At 48.4% G+C, this 20,226-nt stretch overlaps 1 protein-coding gene across 2 annotated transcripts in view; it reads right to left on the bottom strand.

The window, feature by feature from the left end:
• VSNL1 (visinin like 1) overlaps nt 1-20,226 on the bottom strand; it is a 108,043-nt gene that overhangs the window by 7,668 nt on the left and 80,149 nt on the right. For both annotated transcript variants that reach the window (XM_079111147.1, XM_079111146.1), the window contains exon 3: nt 20-235. In XM_079111147.1, coding sequence (XP_078967273.1) covers nt 20-235 — 216 coding nt within the window. The remainder of the gene's footprint in view (nt 1-19; nt 236-20,226) is intronic.

Consider the following 20,226-nt stretch of genomic DNA (forward strand, 5'->3'; position numbering starts at 1 on the left):
GGTCCCCTCTGGAGCCCACCTCGATTATCTCCAGCATTTCCACCCGGGTGATCTTGCCGTCGCCGTCCAGGTCATACATGTTGAAGGCCCAGTTGAGCTTCTGCTCAAAGCTGCCCCTGGAGGTGATGGACAGGGCGCAGATGAACTCCCGGAAGTCGATGGTGCCGTCCCCGTTTTTGTCGAAGGTTCGGAAGGCATGCTGGGCAAACTTGGAGGCATCTCCGTACGGGAAGAACTGCGAAGCAGAACACACAGGTCAGGGGTCTGCAGGGAAGGAAGTGAAGTGCCCTGGCCTTGGCCTAGAGAGTCCAGGGCAGTGGAGGCCCAGGGCGGGCCTGCTCCCATCCCCGTGCTTCTGTGCGGAGGGTAGGCAGAAGGCATGTGTCCTCTCACACAGGCACTGCCCCTTTCTTTTGAGAGATGCTGGTGACCCGTGGCTTTGGGGTTGATGAGGCCCTGGAATCAGTCAACAAGCACACAGGGTGCTGCTAGCTCCTCCTATGTGTCTCCTCTGGTCATTTTTCCCCCTGGGGCAACTGAGGCAGGCAGCCCGCCTGGCAAGGTGGTGCCTGGGAACTAGGCACCACCCTGTGGTGCCAATCTGGATTCACTGCCCCATGGGGCGGGAGAGAGATTGCTGGACATGGCTTCTCCCCCACCAGCTCCGGAGCCCAACACAAACTCCTCTCCTCCCTCAGTGAGTTCTGGCTTCTAACTTCTTTTTACAGGGACTTTTCTTTTGCAGAACAGACATTTAAAACCCATTAAAAATAGAACATGACTGGGCTTATTTTCGAGAGACATAAAGAGGTTTCTTCACAGAACCAGCAGTCATGGAGGGTGCGTGGGCGACAGAAAATGGACAGGCAGAGAAAAAGGAGGCAGAGACCCAGAGGAGATAAGACCCGAGAGCGTCGGTCTGGGCTGGCTTGGGTCTCTCTGGACAGGAACCTAGGCCCATCACAAACAGCAGGTGGTTCTGACCTCTAACAGGCTGACGTACCTCAAAGTCAAACACAAAAACAAACCATGTGCTATTCAAAGCAGAAGGCAGAGTCTGTGGTTCTGGTTCTGGATGAATAAAACCAGCAACTACAGGGGCTACAGCACATTACAGCACATCACGAGTGAGGTGGCTCACTCGTGTTCTTATTTCTTTCTAAGCCATGCTGCTGGCTAAGGGGACCAGCTGGCCAGCTTCCCTCTGTCCCCATGGCTGTCTCCCTTTGGGGACATGGAGACATCTTTCTCCCTGAGCATCTCTGCATTGTGCTCAGTGCTGCTACCCCTCCTCCTACACCCCAAAGCACAATGGAAGGGGAAAAAAATTCCCCCAGAAATAAATATGCCTTTCCACAAAAGGATTCAGCATGCGAGGTCCTGAGAGGAGACCCGCATTCCAGGGGCAGGAGAGGTTGCTGTAGACTTGGGTTTTGGCAGCACTTAGAGTCACCTGTTTCGGTTGCTATTACAGTGCAGCAATTTATCCCAACATTTAGTGGTTTCAAGCAATAGCAATCATTTTAGTAACTCAGAAAATAATAATTTGAGGACTATTTTGGTTTAGGTAACTGTTCCCCAAAAGCTAATGCATAAGACAATGCAAGAAGGTTTAGAGGTGAGACGATTGGGTTATGAGATCAGTGAATTAATCCCCTGAAAGGGATTAACTAAGTGATAACTGTAGGCGGGTGGGGAGTGGCTGGAAGAGGTGGGCCCTGGGGATGTGCCTTTGGGGTGCATATTTTGTCCTTGTTGATCGGCTTCTTGGTGTGATATCTTGAGCCGCTTTCCTCCCCCACACCCTCCACCACCTCCTTCCACCATGATGTTCTTATTTCCTCACCCTCTGGCCCTGAGGAATGGAGTCAGCCATGTATGGACTGAGACATCTAAAACCATGAGCTCCCTTAAAATTGTTCTAGTCAGGTTTTTTGGTCTCAGGGGCAAAAAAGCTAGTTAAGACAAGGACCACTTCTTTTTCCTTCAAAAGTATCTTTCTGTGACTGTGAAAGACAATGTCACCCTTTGTTTCCTCATTCTGGACATGTTTTCCACTCCTGCTCTCCTTCATTCTTCATTATTCATCAGACTTCATTGAGACCTTTCTCTCGCCAGGCCCTTGTCATAGGTGCTGGGGATACAGAGGCCAATACCTCAAAGTCCCCGCGCTCTGGGACCACACAGTTAATGGGAAACCCAGCTTGTGCCACGGTCATGTTATCTGGTAAATACGGGAGTGGGCAGGGGCTCCAGGAGGGGGACCCTGGAGGGAAGAGTTTGCCATCCTCTTTGACCAGCTCCGCACAATTCCCACCCATTTCCCAACGGTACTTAGGGTCTGGACCTGAGGACAGGATGGCACATGCTGAGTTTAGAACTGAGCAATTTTGAACCTAAAAAATTCGAATTAAACAAGTTTGCTCTTCACACACCTTGTGCGTGAGCGGCCTTCCTCCCTTCCTGGGAGGGGGCTGTTTGCTGATGTGATCATCTGCCTTATGGTTAGGGGCTGGGGTGTAGCTGGTTCCTGAGATCTGACCTTGAGTGAGCCATAGGCAGATTCCCAGTCCCCCCAGTGCAGCTTCCACTAGCCTGTGGGCAGTGACGTGAGCACAGGGGGCTTTTCCCCTCATTCCTGTAGGTCTCTGGCATGTAATGCCTTCACTTTCTTCTCACAGCATACTTTTAAGTTAAGGGATCTTTGACAGTTTTATCTAAAAATAGCTGAGTACCTGAGGTCTGTATATTAAAAATTAATTTAAACCTGGGAATCCTTCAGAGAAAAATTGGACACAGATTTTGAGCTCTAAAAGTCACCTGCGTCTTGCAGAAGGTCTGTTCACTGACTTGGGCAGAACTGAGTGTGCTCAAGGGCCCTCGAATGTCTGCAGGGGTTGTTTCCCTTGAAAACTCATCCTATCATGTTCTGAATGCTTTGAGTTTTTCTAATAGGAAAATGCTCCCCTTTTTCGATGTAATGATCCAACTCTGAATGTATCATCATGGGAAAATAAAGCCACAGAGATTTCAATCTCTAGAAAGAAATCGGGGTCTTGAACTCACTCATTTCTTTTGGAGGACAACAGGGCCTGAGAAGTACACATGTTCTTCACATGCTGTTGCTTGAAATTTGTTTTGTTTTGTAAATTCAATATATTTTGCTTCAACTCCTGGATTTAAATGTTGATATGGAAATAATTTTTGGTGGCAGCACTAACTACAAACTAATGACTAGTAATAGATAAAACCTGTTGAGCTTGAAAAAGTGCATCTATTGATTTATACAATATACATAAGGGTTATTTATCTCCTTTAGTTCTTATAACAAAACCTAACACTGTAAATTCCATTTTGCAGATGATAAACAAGCGTTTGAAAGACAAAGGTTCCAGGCTGTCTGTGGCAGAGACAGGATTGAAATGCAGACCTGTCTGACCACTTCTGCTACACCTTGAGATCTGTCTTGATCAAGTAGTTGAGGAAATCAACTTAAGTCCACATTTGATGAAGACTGATATAATTCTTGTCCCTCCATTGCCTCTAAAGCTTGGAATCCTCTGCTGTGTTTATCTTCACCTGCTGGCAGCAGCCTGTACTGCAGGGAATTTACCAAAATGCTACCAAGGGATATTTTTAACGACTCATTCAGTCTTTAACTCAACAAATATTTATCAAGCAGCTACTATGTGCCAATAGCTATGTTAGCAGATGAAAATAAAAAGAAAAAGGATAGTGGAGGAAAAACATATTAATCCAACTACCTCATAAATCAGTATAAAATTTCCCTATGATAAATTGTAAAGCATATAGACCCACAAAAAAAAAAAAAAAAAAAAGTATTGGAGCTGATACTATGAGGTTGACACTTAAAAAAACTTAGTATGTAGCCTCTTCCCCCCACAAGCAGGCTGCTGATAATTCATTGCTCTTCATCATAGCTTCGAGTTTAAGGGTCAGAAATGTTCGGAATCACATGGGTCTTCCCTGCTCCACGCCCCTCCCCTGAAGGGACAATGGTCCGGTGGGTAGGAGAAGGGCCCCAGGAGATGCTTGCTGTCTCTGTGCTTCCTAGGCAGAGAACAGGCTTCTTGCTTGATCAACCAGCTCCATTGCAAAACTTCCTATAGAAGTTGGCCATCCCTGTGTTCCTTTCTCTCTAGAGTCTATCCAGCTGTGAATGTTAACAGCTGCATTTCCTCTAAGAGGTGTTGAGTGATACAAGACATGGTGTGGTGAATGTGAGTCGTGTCATTAGCCCTCCAGACCAGAGTGGCCACAGAAAGGTTGTGTGATGGCTTAACAAGAAGTGACTGCGAAGCCCTGGGCACCAGCCCCGGCTGCGGTCCTCCTCTGCCCCCACCCCAGCCCCCTCTGCACCTTCTTATTGCCCTTATATCTCTAGCAGTTGGACTAGATCGGTTTCCTCCCAGAGTCTCTCCCTCTCCCGAGATCACGGTGTGCTCCCTGCTCGGTGTGATGGAGGATGGGGCTCTCCCAGTAGCCCCCAGCCTGACCTGGGGCGGGGAGGTCTGCGCAAGCCAGGCCTTGAGCCAGGCCTGTCCAGCCCCCTGTGATGGCTGGTGTGCAGCCAGGAGCAGCAAGCCAACTGTAGAGGGCAGTCTTTCTCCAGGGCTCTGCCCTGGGCCCAGCTCCTGGCCAAGGCCAGGCAGCCTCAGACCTGGGCATGGATCTTTGCCCATCAGTTGGCCCGAAGTAAAGCTCATGATGAGACCCAACGTGGGAGGATCAGTCACAGAGAGGCAGGAGGTCAGTCCCTCCTAGACCCCAGGTGCTTTTAAAACACCGCCACTCAGTCCCTTCTATGTTCTTTGTTCTCAAATGTCTGAATGCCTGTGAACACACAGTCACTTCCCCAAGCCAGGGATCTTCTTTATCGCACCCCTGGGGTATGGTTGCTCTAGCTCTGAGGTCACTTCCTTCACCTTGCTGGGGTCAACAGGGCTTCCAGCCCCGAATGCATGACCTGGGCCTGGACCCACTCTTTAGGTCCTGCTACCAACACAGCAGTGATCATCCCACGAGTGACTCAGAAATCCAGGCCCAAAGCAGGTCCTTTACATAGGCTGTCTCAGCTGAATTCTGCAGCAAGTTCAGGACTCGGCGGAGGGCCATTATTCTAGGTAACTGGTCATACCACTAAGGGGCTGGGGTGGGACCAAGCCCAGCATTGGTTTGGTCAAAGCCCCAGCTCTCCGGCCTTGCTGCCCACCAACTGAAGTCTCTTCATCCTTCTCCATTAGCCCTGAAGACAGGTTCCTGGACTCTGGGGTCCTGACCTCCCTTGGTCACACTCAGGGACCCTAGAGGGGGTCTGTGGCTCACACCATCCATCTGCTCTTTGCTTTCAGCCCATGTGGCTTGCCTGCCTCCAGCAAATGGCTTCCAACTCCCCACCCTGAGGACTGAGGCTCTCAGTGTGGTGTCCAGTCTCTTGAGCAGACTTCCTGCACCCTGGGAAGCAGGTGGTTGGTGTTGGGGTCTCGATGCTCAGGAGCTGGGGTGCTGGGTGACATGGCGTCCTCGAGGGTTAACTTGGTATTCGGTTTTGCTCCCAACTCTTCATACCCATGAGGTCTAAGGCAGGACAGGCCCTGTTGCCTTGATGGCCTTCCCAGACCCACTGACATTACACGTGCCTCATCTCTCAGCTCTGCTCTCAGGCCCTCCCATCTATCCTCCACACAATGCTGGTCTCCAAGACCCTCTGGTCTTGACCCCACCTCTGTGTCCTGCTACTGGTCCTCTCTGCTGCTGGCTCCAAGGCTTCCTTCACTCTGGGGCCCTGACTGTGATCTCTGGTCCCAGGCAGGCTGTGGGACCTTAGTCATGCTTCTGCAGGTGTCTGAAAGGCTCCTTTTCTGCGGTTGACCCAGTTAACTCCATTCCTTCTTTGGCCCTTAATTGGGCCTTTCTTTCTTTAGGAAAGCCCTCTCTGAGCACAGATCAAGCCCACTTACTGCATGTAGGTCACTGGGTTCCCTTCTTGGTGACACTTATCAGAGTTGTGAAGAAGGGCTCACAGCCTTTCTCCCATTTGGCTGGAAGTTAGATGGGGGCAGGGAGTGGTTTGCGTTCGCCACCAGAGTAATCCCTGGTGTCTGGTACACGGCCAGGCACACAGTAGGTATTCAGTAAATGTCTGTCAGATGAACAAGTGACTCAGCAGCAGGTGTTTTTTTAGTCCTGTGGAGCCAGCGGCAAATGGCCAGTCACAGGGTTGCAATGAGTTGTGAAGTTTCCTTACGCCAGCTGTGCTAAAGAAGGCTCGCCATTTGGCCTTCAGACTATTCTCGTTACTACTTTAGCTGATGATTCACAAGGGGTGAATCATCCCAGAGCGGCACATGCACTTGGTCACGTGCATGGGAAGAGGAGAGAGACAGTTCCCCTTAATTAGAAATGGTGAGTCCAAAAACAATTTCCTGCCAAAGTGTTCATTCAACAGATACTCGCAAAAGCTCCATGGTGCCAGGCTGTATGCTGAGCTCTGTGTGGGCGGGAGGAGGGTGAGGAGAAGCTTTCAGCATAAGAAGCGGGTCCTGGTCCCTGCCCTCCAGCGAGGCAATGCATCAGAGTGGATGCAGCCCAGATGGGAGCTCCTACCCCTCGTGGGTGCCCCAGGAGGAGGTCAAGAACAAACCCTGCTCCTACTCCCGTGGGCCACCCAGGTCCTGAGTGGCTTCTCAGAGCTGGCTCTCCACTGGTCCTCTGGGTAACAGGATGCATTTTCTATTGCACTGCGGTCTTTATTGCAAGACAAGTACTATTAGCTCATGGTTATTGCACAGTTGCATATATCATTGGAGAAGAAATTTGTCTTAGACTAAATTTCTAGAGACGGGACCTTTCCCTCTCGGGAAAACCATTTTTACTTATGTCCTTGACCAGGTCTCTCAGCATGCATATGCCCTATACCGTAGGTACTTTATAAGTGCTTCTTGTACCAGGATGGATAATGGAAGCAACTTGCTGTGGAGAAAAGATGCTGGACTGAGAGGCGGGGTGTCCGGGTGTGACTAAGGTCAAGCCATTGTTAGGTCGGAATTTGGGCGACTGTAGGAGAGAGAGCGGAGCAACTGAGATGAAGGGCAGCGCGCCAAACGGTGATCCATCAAACGGACAAGAAAACTCCACTGACCCTTAACTCCACTGACCCTTAACTCCACCCGTTGACCCTTAACTCCACTGACCCTTAATTCCACCTGTTGACCCTTAACTCCACTGACCCTTAACTCCACCTGTTGACCCTTAACTCCACTGACCCTTAACTCTACCTGTTGACCCTTAACTCCACTGACCCTTAACTCCACCTGTTGACCCTTAACTCCACTGACCCTTAACTCCACCTGTTGACCCTTAACTCCACTGACCCTTAACTCTACCTGTTGACCCTTAATTCCACTGACTCTTAACTTCACTTGTTGAACCTTAACTCCACTGACCTTTAACTCCACCTGCTGACCCTTAAGTCCCTTAACTCCACCTGTCACTCAGCAGGACCCCCGCCCATTCCAGCCTATAAAGACCCTGGGCAGCCAGCGCCACTTGTGCTTTTCTCCGGCTCCCTACCCCGGCCCCCTGGGGGGCTGGGAATTTCACCTGAGGGCCAAATTCTAATAAAGCTTGCTTCCTCCGCTTTCTGCCCGATTTTATTTGGCCGCTAACCGTGCCCCTGAGCTTACAGCCATCTTCTCTCTGAGGACTTCATTTACCTTGATGTAAAAGGAGGAACAAGTCAGATAAACTTCAACCTTCCTTCTACCTCTGTTTCACTTAGCTTTTTCTGATCCTGGAAGTAAACTATAAATAAATAAATATTGGAAGCTGGGTGCAGTGGTGCATGCCTATAATCCCAGTGGCTCCAGAGGCTGAGGCAGGAGAATCGTGAGCTCAAAACCAGTCTCAGCAAAAATGAGGCACTAAGCAACCCAGTGAGACCCTGTCTCTAAAGAAAATACAGAACAGGGCTGGGAATGTGGCTCAGTGACAGAGTGCCGAGTGCGTCTAAGTTCAGTGCCCGCAACCAAAAAAAAAATTGGAGAACAAAGAAAATAAAATAATTAATAGATGCTACTTTTGTGGTTTTTGGATTTGTTATTAACCAAAGTGCCTACACCAACTGTCCCTTGTGTCTCATGCCCTTATTGTAGGATCAGATTCTGAAGGTGAATATCTCTTTATGTATCCCTATGTCATCCTTGCGCAGGGGCCATGCTAATCTTCTCTGTATCGTCCCAATTTTAGTATATGTGCTGCCGAAGCGAGCATATGTATCTCTATGTCTAAGTCTGTTTTTAATCTAATCGTATCTCTGAAGCCAGAATTAAGGACAGGTAGTTAGTGTAGAAATAGGGGATCGGGTCAATTCGAGGAAATGAAGCCACGAAGCCACCTGCCTCTGGAAGTGGAGACTGCCCCTGGGAGAATGGAATGTCAAGGATCTCCGGAGCCCATTGATTACCAAATTTACCTGCCTTTATCAAGGACTGCAAGCAAGAAGCTGCTAATTAATGCCCCCTGGGCCCTTGCCTGCCTGAATCACCTTGTCCCTCCCCCTGCCCATGGCTTCTCACTTAATGCAAAACCAGGCCTAGTCACGTAGGCAGGAAGGAGAGATAAGGGAAGGAGAGAACTGGAGAACAAAAGAGAATTTAACCTATAAAAGATGGAGGATGCGCTCACTTCTTGGGACTTTAGAACATCAGCCATGGCCCCCTTCTTCCTGCTGGGAGAAGTCTGTATTATTACCTTTAAATAAAACCTGCTTAATCTGCTTGCCTTGGCTGCTTCTCTAGTGTTCAATCTTCAACATTAGAAGGAGCAGAACTCATCACCGGTGAACGGCGGTATCATCTCCACACCCACACTAAATTCAAGTCTATTCTCTATCTCTATTTCTACCTCCATCCCTGTCCCACTGACAGTGTCACAGACCCTGAAGGGATCATCGGTTATACAGACTTGAAAGTCAAATGAACTCTCTTCTGTTCAATGCACTATTTGTCCTGCAGACTGTGTCAATGGCATCTTGATTTGGGGAAGGAGATTCCTCCGGTACTCCTCTTGATGAATAATCTTGAGCCACAAACTTGTGGTTGGTTCCCATTTGTCACCAAAATAGGAGGTCCATAGCACATCATGTTCTGGAAATTGTCAAGTGTTTCCCTTTAGTGCCAGTCTGCTAGATTAGAAAGAAGACTGTTTCATTAAGTTTTTAAAGTGAGCTGGGTTTTGAAACAAGGCAGGAGTTCAGGATCTTTGGAGATGCTGGTGGGGGTGCAGCTGCTTGGGGAAAGGTGTTCTCATTAATTGCTCAAAAGAGGTGGAACAACAAATTCACAACTGCTTCTGAAACTTTTATTTGTCTCCCCCACAAGAATGAAGTGGTCTATTCAAGGTCAATTCTCATTTCATCCTACGCCCAGCTAATTTCACAGCATCACGGTGAACATAATGAGACTGCTCAGCTGGCTGCATCTTAGAATCCTGTTTAAATTACCCTGGACTGGGCACCATGGCACAAGCCTGTAATCCCAGTGGCTCAGGAGGCTGAGGCAGGAGGATCGCCAGTTCAAAGCCAGCCTCAGCAAAAGTGAGGTGCTAAGCAACTCAGTGAGACCCTGTCTCTAAATAAAATACGAATATGAAATAGGGCTGGAAATGTGACTCAGTGGTCAAGTGCCCCTGAGTTCACTTGACTCCACCACCAAAAAAAAAAAAAAAAAAAAAAATTGCCCTAGGCCAGTGGGTCTGGGATCCTGGGGAGACAGAGCTGTTAAAACAAATTGGTGACAGCAATCGTAGGGAGGTTCCTGCTGCAGAAGTTGAACATGTTTGTGAGGAAAGAATATCTCAGGGCAACTGACCAAGAAGGTTTGCCCTCTATTCCCTGGAAGGGAGGAGTCTTCCTGTCAACTCCAACCTGTTCCCTAGATTTATCATTTCCTCCATTAATGCCCTGACTTTGACTTCTATCCAAATTATACAAACTCCACAAAGTCCCATCTCTGCCATTGGAGGCATAAGACAAGATCTGGTTATGTACCAAGAAGCAAAGAAGACATACCATGAAGAAAGATGAGGGTGGTATGCCGGGATTGAATATCGTTTCTACAGTTTACTAGACAGAGGAGCCTGGGCAAGGGTTTTTTAACTTTTCCAAAGCCTTGGTTTCTTCATAGGAACACTGGAGTCAGGAAGGGGAGGGTTGCTGCAGGGTTTTCTGGGTTTAAATGCAGAGTGCACTGAAATCAAATCAGAATGACCAGGAATAGGTACCAGTTCTTCCAGAGAAGAGTTGGGTAATAAGGGGCAGTGGCTCCCTTTTCTAGATGGACCTGCTAAGAATGCTGTGAGGATCACCATGTGCAATGAGTCCTGGACTGTGATTGGTTCAGAATAGGTGTTCAGCAATAAAAGATGCTATTATTAGCATTATTATAGTCCGAGCAAGACTGTACTCTGTGTATGTGCCCCAAACTGAGGAATATTAAAGCACACATACAGAGATGATGTCCTTTCATTTTTTTATGAAAAAAATATATTGAGTGACCAGTCAGTAATTATCATCCCACGTGTACCTATTATGTGCCAGGTACTGGCTCAGTGCTGAGAGGGATGCAGAAAAGCATAAATGTGGCCCAGAATCTCCCTGTGGTAAGGGAAGCAGACTCAGAGTCTCAGGCAAAGTTAATTAGCAGCACGGGCCATCCAAGGAGAGCACAGCCAGCCACTGATGGGCGTGGGGTTTCCTGGTGGGACGCATAGGCTGCATCCTGATGCATCTAAACTTTCCTGTTAGTACCTTCAAAGCCATTTAGAGCCAGGTCAAGCAGAGTCCAGATCTGCTCAAAACCAGTAACTCGGTTGAGGCAAAGGATTTTACAACATGAGAAATTCTGAGAGATTATAGGGCTCTCTCCTCTGCAGAGCAGCTGGGGCAATGGCCCTTCACCCCATGAATCCCAGAGGTTCTCCCAACTCCTGTGATTCTAAGTCGGCAGTTTTCAACATTACCTTTGACAAAAGGTAATTATTTAATTAAACGTTATTGTACTTTCCAAGTGTCAGGCGCTGATTAGACACATTACCAATAGTTAATCTTGTAATCCTCTGTCAACCTTGTAGGGTCGGTGACACGGGCTATTCCCATTACATGGATAAGAAAACAGAGGCACCAGGATATTATGTCACTTGCCCCAGAATTTGAACTCAAGCAGTTTGGCGCTGGGTCTAGACATTCCATGTCCCTCTAACTAATACAGGAACTCAGACGTCAGAAAGGGCAAGATCTTCATTGTCCTGTAGTGAACCACCTGCAGGCACTCCAGCAAGGAAAAGGCAGCCAAATCGCAGAGCTGGAGCTCAGCAGCTCTTCCAAAGCTCGGGGAGGCAGGTTGCCAAGAGATTGCTTCGGGTTTGGGGCTCCGATCAGAGCCCAGGGTTGCCGGCTTAGTGTGATCCAGGCAGCGGGTGGGGCGGGAGTTGTGTGGGACCACATCTGGGAAGGAGCTGCATCAATCTCAGGACTCAGCAAAGGTCGTTCTGCCTGTGGTTCGAGTATCCATCACGAGCCTGTCCCTGGGCCAGATACCGACCGAGACCAACCACAGTGGGAACAAGGTAAACGGGACACTGATCTCACCGGCGTGAGCAGGGCTGGGCTGCTCAAACCTCAGTGCGCAGGCACATCTCCTGGGTGCCTTATGGAAATGCAGATTCTCACTCAGCGGGCTTGGGCGGGGCTCTCAGGGCGCTTCTGCTCATCTGAGGCACTTCTCTCCGTGGGGTGGGAGCTGCCTCTCTCAGACCACACTCCGCGCTGGATGGGTCCTAGAGGTAGCAGGAAGAAGGCAGCCCGCTGGGCTGTGTGTGGCGCTGGGGGCCTGCGTGCAGAGCAGGAGGTGCTGGAACCAAAGCCCAGCCCAGGAGTGGCCCCGGGGTTTGGCCTGGTGGGGAGCAGGGGCAGGAGGGTGGAGAGGAGGGCTGGGCTGGGGCTGAGGAGCCTCTTCCCTGGTTTCCTCCTTATTTGCGCATCAAAGGCCGAGGCAGCCCTGGTTCCTCAGGGGAAGCTCTCGGCTTGCAGTTCCATATTTATCTCTGAGTCTGCAGGGAAAGCACGGGGCAGATCCCCCAGGCTCCCAGGTCTTCCTCCGCGGACTCAGGGATAGAGGTGCCTTCCCTGGGGGGAGGGCAGGGCAAGAGGAGTTGGGAACAGGTCATCCGCCCCAGGTGGCAGGGGTGGGCTGGGGCCAGGTGGAGGTGGGCAGCAACACGAAGCACCAGAATGGCTCCTCCTCTCAGGGCGTGGTTTCTTGGCCTGTAAAGCAGGAGTTGGAGCAACATGGCTTAAGGGTCCTCATTCCAGGTATTTCCGACGATAGAGAAAGGCAAATGTTTTAGGATCGCTAAAACCCCCTCGAAGCAAGGCTTATTAGGAATACCTTCGGAAGCTGCCCTACCCAAAAGAAAGATATTTTGAGCCAGATATTCAAACCACGTGTGCAATTCGAATTTCTAATAGCCATGTTAAGAAGGTAAACAAATACAAATGAAATTAATTTTAATAATGTACTTGTTTTAACCCACTATATTCGAAACACATCAGAACTGAATCATTTCCATATGGAATCGATATTAAAGATATTAACGGGGTGTTTTGCCTATTTTTGCACCTGAGTCTTTGAAATACCTGTCTCTATCATGCGTGGAACATCTCAATTCCTCTCAGCCACATTCCAAATGCTCAATAACTTCACGTGGCTCCTGGCTTGGGTCCTGAACCCTCAGCTCTCAGTGCTAAGGATGCAAAGGATGTGTTTTGATTATGGGATGTTGTACCATCAAAACCTTCAAGAATACATACAGGTCACAGCACGGGCCTCTCTTGATCCGGGAAGCAGGGGTTTGTTAAGCAGGAAGGCTGCAGCCCTCAGGCACCAGCAGAGATTTTTCTTCCTGTCCTGGTGTCCACGAGTCTCCCCGGCCAATAGGAGGCCAGGGTGGCTGGGCCTTCCGCTCGTGTGTGGAGCTTGCTGGGATCCATGTTGCCCTCCTAATCCAGGTGCCTGGTACTTTCATCCCCCTGTTTCTCCCAAACTCTGACTAATATTTCCTGATCCCGGGCACTGTCACCAGGGGGTGCTATATGGCAATCATGCCGGCTTTACATAATATTCCTGACACTTCGCCCTAGGGAGAAGCTCTCTTTGGCAAACCCTGATCACTCAGAGACAAATCAATATCTTCCCGGCCTCTGCGCAGCAATAGGAGAGGCAGATTATCCCGGGGAATGAGTGAGGGCTACAGAGCCACAGTGACCATGTTGGTCCCTGGCTCCACTTCCCAAGTGTGACCTTGAGCAGAGTCCTCTGCTTCTGAGCCTCAGTTTCCATGGGTGTGAAAAGACCAGTCTCAGGGCAGCTGGAAGAGTTGATGCAGAAACTCATGTGAAACCTTTTGTATGAGGTCAAGCACGTAGAAGATGCTCAAAAATAGAAAGTAAATAAAAATAAAAAGCAGTTCTTTTCCCTTCCTCCTCCCCTCTGCATTGTGGGTGTCTGTGGTGTAGTCTAGTCTCTGAGGACTAAGTATCTTTATTCCAGAGCAGTGTAATTGGCCACCCGCTGATTGACACCCATGCGCTACACCTAATTTTAAGTCCTTCTCTCTGTTTTAACTTGATTCTCACAACAGACCTTTGCGATAGGGCTCATAGAGGAGGAAATTACAACTCAGAGAGGTGAAGTCACTTTCTCAAGATCACAGGGTAAACAACAAAGCTGAGATGTGAACTTAGGAAATGCAACTGGATAACCTGCCCTACAGGTCTCCTAGGGATGAGGGCTTTTGACCTTAAACTCTGAAAGCAAGAACTGAAACCAGGTTGAGACATTGTGGGGTGGTCATAAGGATGACCTGAACCCAGCGCTTTCCAAGGTGAATCCCATTTCACATTTTTTTTTGCGTTTTGCCTGCCACCTGTTATCAGCCCTCCCTGCAGCTTCCCTGCCACCCACAGATTTCTGTAGGGATTCTATTTTCTGGAGCATCACTCCCAGCAGGCCTCTGCAGTTCCTGGCATAGCACCAGAATCCTGACTCTACGGCCTCCGGTCTCCCAGTGTTTTGGAGGGTGTGGGCTTCACACCCCTGTCCTTCAGCCCCAGACATCCTGTGTGGCCCTTTCCCGTGGGAGCCCTGTGGCTGCAGCAGTCAGAGAGGTATTTAATTTCCTGCTCTGCCCACCGGCTTGTTGCTAAGCAGCTAGCAAAGCTGAGATGTGTGGAAGGAAACCCTCACCTTGGCAGCAACAAAGCCCCATGTGCCCAGAGGTGGGTATGGGAGCACGTGCACGTGCGTGTACGTGTGTGTGCGTGTGCAGCTGGAGGCTGAGTATCCCCCACTCAGACCCAACTGCCAGCCAGGATCTGACCACGGGGCAGAGCCAAGCAGCAGCCGTGACTTCCTTAGCAGCAGGCCCGTGGGCAGGAGAGGGGGGCCGTGCTGACTGGAGGGTCCTGGGTGATCTGCAAGCCGCACCGGAGCAGCGGGCTGGGGTGAGCTGTCTGACTCTGGTGGCGAGGTAATCATGTTCAGTGGTGATGGTATCTGTGTTCCGGGAAGAACGAAAACATACAAATACACCAAAACACCTGTCTGCCTCCTCTCCCCACTCCTCCCCAAGAGTCTCTGATCCTGGAGAAGAAACGAGGGTGTCAGGGGAGGTGAAGGAGCACAGTGAGTCTTTGCCTTGGCCTCATTTTTGCTTCTGACACCCCGCAGGGCATCTCCTCCAGCCCAGGCAAAAATGTACATGGTCATCAGATTTGTTACTGCTTTTCTGGACAATGTGTTGGGAAGAATCCCTAGGCCAGGGTGGGGAGAGACAGTAGCCCCTGCTGCCCTTTCTCCTGGTCATCTGAGATGCAAAGTCTGCCTCTGGTCTCGCTAGGGCCTGCGACCTAATTTGTGAGCCCTTGAGCGATATGAAACCATGGTGCCCTTTTGTTCAAAATTTACAGAGAATATCGCAATGGCAGTAAGAGAGCATTAATCCAAGGGGGCACTCAGCTGAGTGACCCTCAATCCCTGCCCCCCACGCTCCATTTCATGCCCAGGCCCAGGAAGCCAGCACTGATTTTTGCCTGCGTCTGCCCCAGAATGAGCTAGAACATATGTGAATTGAACCCTTGAACTTCTCTCCTCTCTGTGCTTGGTGCTCCTCCACCTTCCCCTCCCACACTGCCATTCTGCGGGTCGAGGCTCTCTGGACTTGGGCCCTGAAACCTCTCTAGCTCCCTCTCTGTAGCCCACCTGGGCCCTCCAAGCCTGTGCAGATCCATAGGAAGTCTTTCCAAAAGTGCTCTTCCATGCTTTACCCACACTTCCTTCTCTGCTGGGATTTCCCCTCACTCCCCGCCAATTGGTTCCCGCTAGTTCTCTGTCACTTTGCTCTTTCCTTTGAAGCCCAGACCCCAGCTCTCCTACCCCGAGCTGCATTAATGGTTTCCTTCCTGAGCGATGGCAGCAATCTGACCTGCTGTCCTCAGGGTGCGTTTGCACACCTGCCCTGAGTCCTGCCATGGCCGCCTCCAGAGGAAGGGCAGGTCTGACTTACTGCCTGGAACATGGTAGGTTCTCAAAACCTCCTGACTAATGTGAAGGCGAAGGTGACCTTCCTCCAGAGCTGGCAATATATAGTTGTTTTTCCTTACTTTTAATACTAAATTAACCAAGAGATATTTTAATGCTGGTTTCTTCATTCCGTAAGTCTTTCATAATTCTTCTGCAAAGGGTAATCTATTTAACATATAATCGAAGGAGATTCATTGTTTGTTTTTTTAAAAAGCACTTCCGTTTTCAGAAAATAGCATTTTTCCCTGATGCCAAAGGTACAACACATTTATGAAGAGACAATCTTAAACACATTTATGAAGACAGCAATTGAGGAATAATTATCTAAAATCCTACCACTCAGAACCATTATGAACAGTGAGCATTGTTCGAGGAGTTCATTCATTGATTCAGCAACTATTTATTGAACACTGACAAGTTTCACACATCAGGGATACAGCCGTGAATCATGCTGATAAAAAGCCTTCCCTTTATTCTAGTTACGTTTAAGTATGTGCCCGTGTGGAGCTCCACAAGTTCACAAGCACACTCATTACACACACACACACACACACACACACACACACACACACACACACACACACGTATTTATGATGTCTAACTAGATTTTTTTTTTTTTACTAAGTGATATGTCATGAAAGTATAGTCATGCTACTGGCTTTAAATATATACTCCTCTTTTTAGTTAATATTCCATTGTATGCATGCTCCATGATTTATTGAACAAATTTTTTTTTTCTTCTTCATGCTGGGGATCAAACCCAAGCCTCATGCATACTAGGCAAGCACTCTACCACTGCATGACACTTGCAGCCTTATGTAACCAAAATTTAACTCTCAATTATTTAAAACATCTTCATTATTTTTAATGCCTTAATAAAAGTTTTCTATTTATTAGGTTGATCTGTTTTTTTCCTAAACATGGATTGTTGGACAAATTTTATTTTCGACCCATATTGCTCAAGGACTGTCCAGTAGCTCATCAAGGTGCTAATTAGTGCTGTACCCTTGACAGCACTAGGTCTGAGCTCTCTTCTCTGACAGAAGAAAAATTATGCCACGTTATTACCCAAACATTTTGTATTTCTCTGGCTTCTAGGGAGATTGAGTATCTTTTGTATTTTCTTTGGGAAAGTCATAAGCAAATTTGTTTATTTTTAGTGTTCTTTTTTTTTTTTTTTCTACACAAAAGTTAGGTTTTTATGTCAAATGCATCAGTACTTTTTAAAATGACTTCTGGTGTCATGTTTTGAAAGGCCTTCCCCACACCGGGATTCAGAATATTCTCCTATACTTTCTTCTGAAACTTGCCTCTCTCCTTTAATTTTGAATAGTCACATATATTTTGTGAGTATATTGGCTAGAAAATTGTTATAAGAATTAATGAGGAGCTTATTTTTTCCTTACTGACTTGAAATGTCACTTTATCCCATTCACAGGGGTCTTTGTTTGATCTAGATTTTTTTCTTCTTTGACTGGCAGTCTATACTTTTGTCAACAGTGTAGTATCTTAGTTATAGCCAGCTCATAATACATTTCAATATTTAGAGAACATCGACTTTCCTCTTTTTCTTCTTTTGATTATTATTGAAAATGTTTTCTTACAGAGGAACATCAAAATAATTAGGTCAACTGGCAAAGCAACCAAACCAAGCAAATCTCAATGAGCTTTTGATGGAGACTCTTTTGAGCCCCAACATTCGCTTAGGAAAAGCTGTGTCTTTGCAGTTCTAAGTCTTCCTATCCAAGAACAGGGTGTGTCTGCTGATTTCTGTCTGCCCAGCTGACCAGACTCTGGAGTGCAGATGCCGTCTTCCCTTTTCATAGAGCAGTAAACCACTCCAGATGCTCTGGAGTGGAGGCATCGAAGCCTCAGGTGGTCCAAGACACTCAGGGGTAGAACTTCAATGGCAATCAGTTGTAACCCACTGCCAGCTGCTCAATTTTGGTGGAATCAGCAGGGACATGCACAAAGAAAGGATTCAGGACAGTCCTGCTTAGGAATAAATATCTCTTTCTCAGGTCTAGAACTCAGTAAGCGTGAAGGGGCTTTTTTAAGTAAAGTGGAAGGCCCTTGTTATGGGGCATCCACCCTAGGGAGGCATCTGGGAAACAACTCCTTGTCTTTCCACCAACCCTGCAAAATGGTTCGTGTTGTCTGTGTAACAGGGAAGGGGCTGAGGATTTGGTGACCTGCCCAACGTCTTGTAACTGATGATCTGGGATTGGATGCCAAATCTGTCCAGCTTCAAGCCTTTCAACAGAGCCAACCTGAGCACTAAGGGATCTAATTAGAGTTGTTAAAATTCAATCTGGGTTAAAAAAAAAAATTCAGTCTGAGATGGGCAGAGAAGGAGGCCAGGGCTGCCTCCCTGAAGGGAGAAGGCAGCTCTAGAGCCCAGGACTGGGCACCTGGGAGAGGGACCAGGAGGGGCAGAGGCCCAAGGAAGAGGAGGAGACAAGAGATTTGGGCCAAAGTTGGTCTTCCAAAGTGTTGTCTGGCTCTGCCCCCTGTTGCAGGTGGACATTCTTTTTATCCAGCTGGATCAAGTTGCTGTGACATAGAGAGAAGGAAGAGGCAAGGCCAGGGACTGTGGGGAGGCACAGACCAAAGCAGGTGGGGCAAGGCAGAAACCAAGGATGTGGAGAGCAGATGTGCTTTTCAGCACCTGAGAGCTGATGGCAGACAGCTGACTCCTGAGACCTGGCCCCACAGAGGTCCTGACGGGACCTGAAGGGCTGGTGGGAGCTCACGCCTAGGTCAGAATGCAGCCTGCTGGAACCCAGTGCCTTCCTAGGCAACCCCTCTAAACTCAAGGACCTCAGATGTACAGAGTCAGGTCTCCCTTACACCTCAGAGGGGCCCACGGTGCAGTGGGTCTTTGAATTCTCCAACACCGTTCTAAAAGGAGGTTTGTATGCCAACAAACTGAAATCCACATCTGATAACTTGGATAACCACAGTCCTCATGAATTTCTCCCTGGAATAAATCTACACATACACAACTCCTACCTTTGAAGGTTATCCAAACCCGGATGGAGACATTTCTAGCACACAAATTTCACATCGCTCTTGAACATCTTTCCTGTCCCTCCTTACCTAGAGGAGACTGTGTGGACTTAGCCTGGCTTGAAGGACCTTCAACATCCAGTACTGATGTCTCATCACACCCTCCTCCCTGTGCTGTTTGCAGACATACCAAATTACTTGTTTTTATTCAAATGCTCCTTGCTCCCAGGCTTCCCATGCCAGCTTAACTTAACAATGGTTGGATATCCAATATGTGCTAGATAAACGGGGGGTGGGGGGGGGACTCTGATCCAGCCTCTGCCCTCAATAACTCACACTCTATTATGTCTTTGCTCACTCAGGCTAGAATCTCTGTCCCGAACCTGTGCTTTCCTATCCTTTCATTTATACTTCTCCTGTGGTGCTTATTCTGTGGCCTTATTTTTGGCTATGTGTCTGGGTCTGTCTTGCTGGACTGGATAAACCACCAAGGGGAACTGACCATTTTTCTCTGTCTTTGCATCCTTCAAAGCTCAGAGCTGGGCACAAGGTATGTGCTTCAGTCAAAGAGTGAATAGAGGAACAGCCCTAGTCACAATCACTGATTTGTCTGCATGCAGATATGCCTGCACTGGTCTAGTTTCCTCCAGCTCCACAGAGGCAGCTATACAGCAGTGATGTGGTGGAAACCCAAACGTTGGGCATCTCCTGGGTCTGGGTTCGCATTCTGGCCCTGAATCTGTTGGAATGCTGCACTGGCATGAGGTGGGGCTCCTGGGAAAGTCTAAGAAAAGCAGGCCTGGACTACATCGTCCTTTATTGCTTTTATTGCTGGTAAAAATTCTCTCAGGGCTTCCCCTATTCAGAGTCTCTGTGTCAGGCATGCTGGACCCAGCAGGCCCTGGCAATGGTCAGAGCAAGTTAGAAGTCAGACTGGCATCTCAATGCTGGATTTTTCATTGTGTGAATGAATGTGGGACTCTTCTCTGTGCCTCTTCTGAGACTCCTGGTGAGGTTTCTAGCCAGTGACAGAGAGATTTTTCCTGTCTTGAAATTGTGACCCATATAAGAAACTGAGACTAAAAGGTGCTCAACACCCCTTATTGCAAAGATCTGATGGCAATTGGGGTTTGTCATAGGTTCATGGAGTCTAGCTCAAGAAACAGTCCTGCGTATAACCATCTTCTCAGGTCAACTTAGCCTGTTCTCTGCTCCCATGCAGGAAAGAGGGTGGGTGGGAGGGAACATGGAACAGGGGAGTACTTCCCCTGGCAATTCCTATGCAAAGGAAGGACTGTTTTTTTTTTTTTTTTTGGTGGGGATACCAGGGATTGAACCTGAGCCACCTCAACCACTGAGTCACATCCCCAGCCCTATTTTGTATTTTATTTAGAGATCTAAGTTTCTGCTTAGCACACCTCACTTTTGCTGAGGCTGGCTTTGAACTTGAGATCCTCCTACCTCAGCCTCCCTAGGCCACTGGGATTACAGTTGTGCACCACTGCACCTGGTAAGACTGGCGTTTGGCTCCCAGATTGGATGTTGCCTAGGCATTTAC

The sequence above is a fragment of the Sciurus vulgaris genome (assembly GCF_902686455.1).
Source record: "Sciurus vulgaris genome assembly, chromosome: 14".
Lineage (NCBI taxonomy): Eukaryota > Metazoa > Chordata > Mammalia > Rodentia > Sciuridae > Sciurus > Sciurus vulgaris.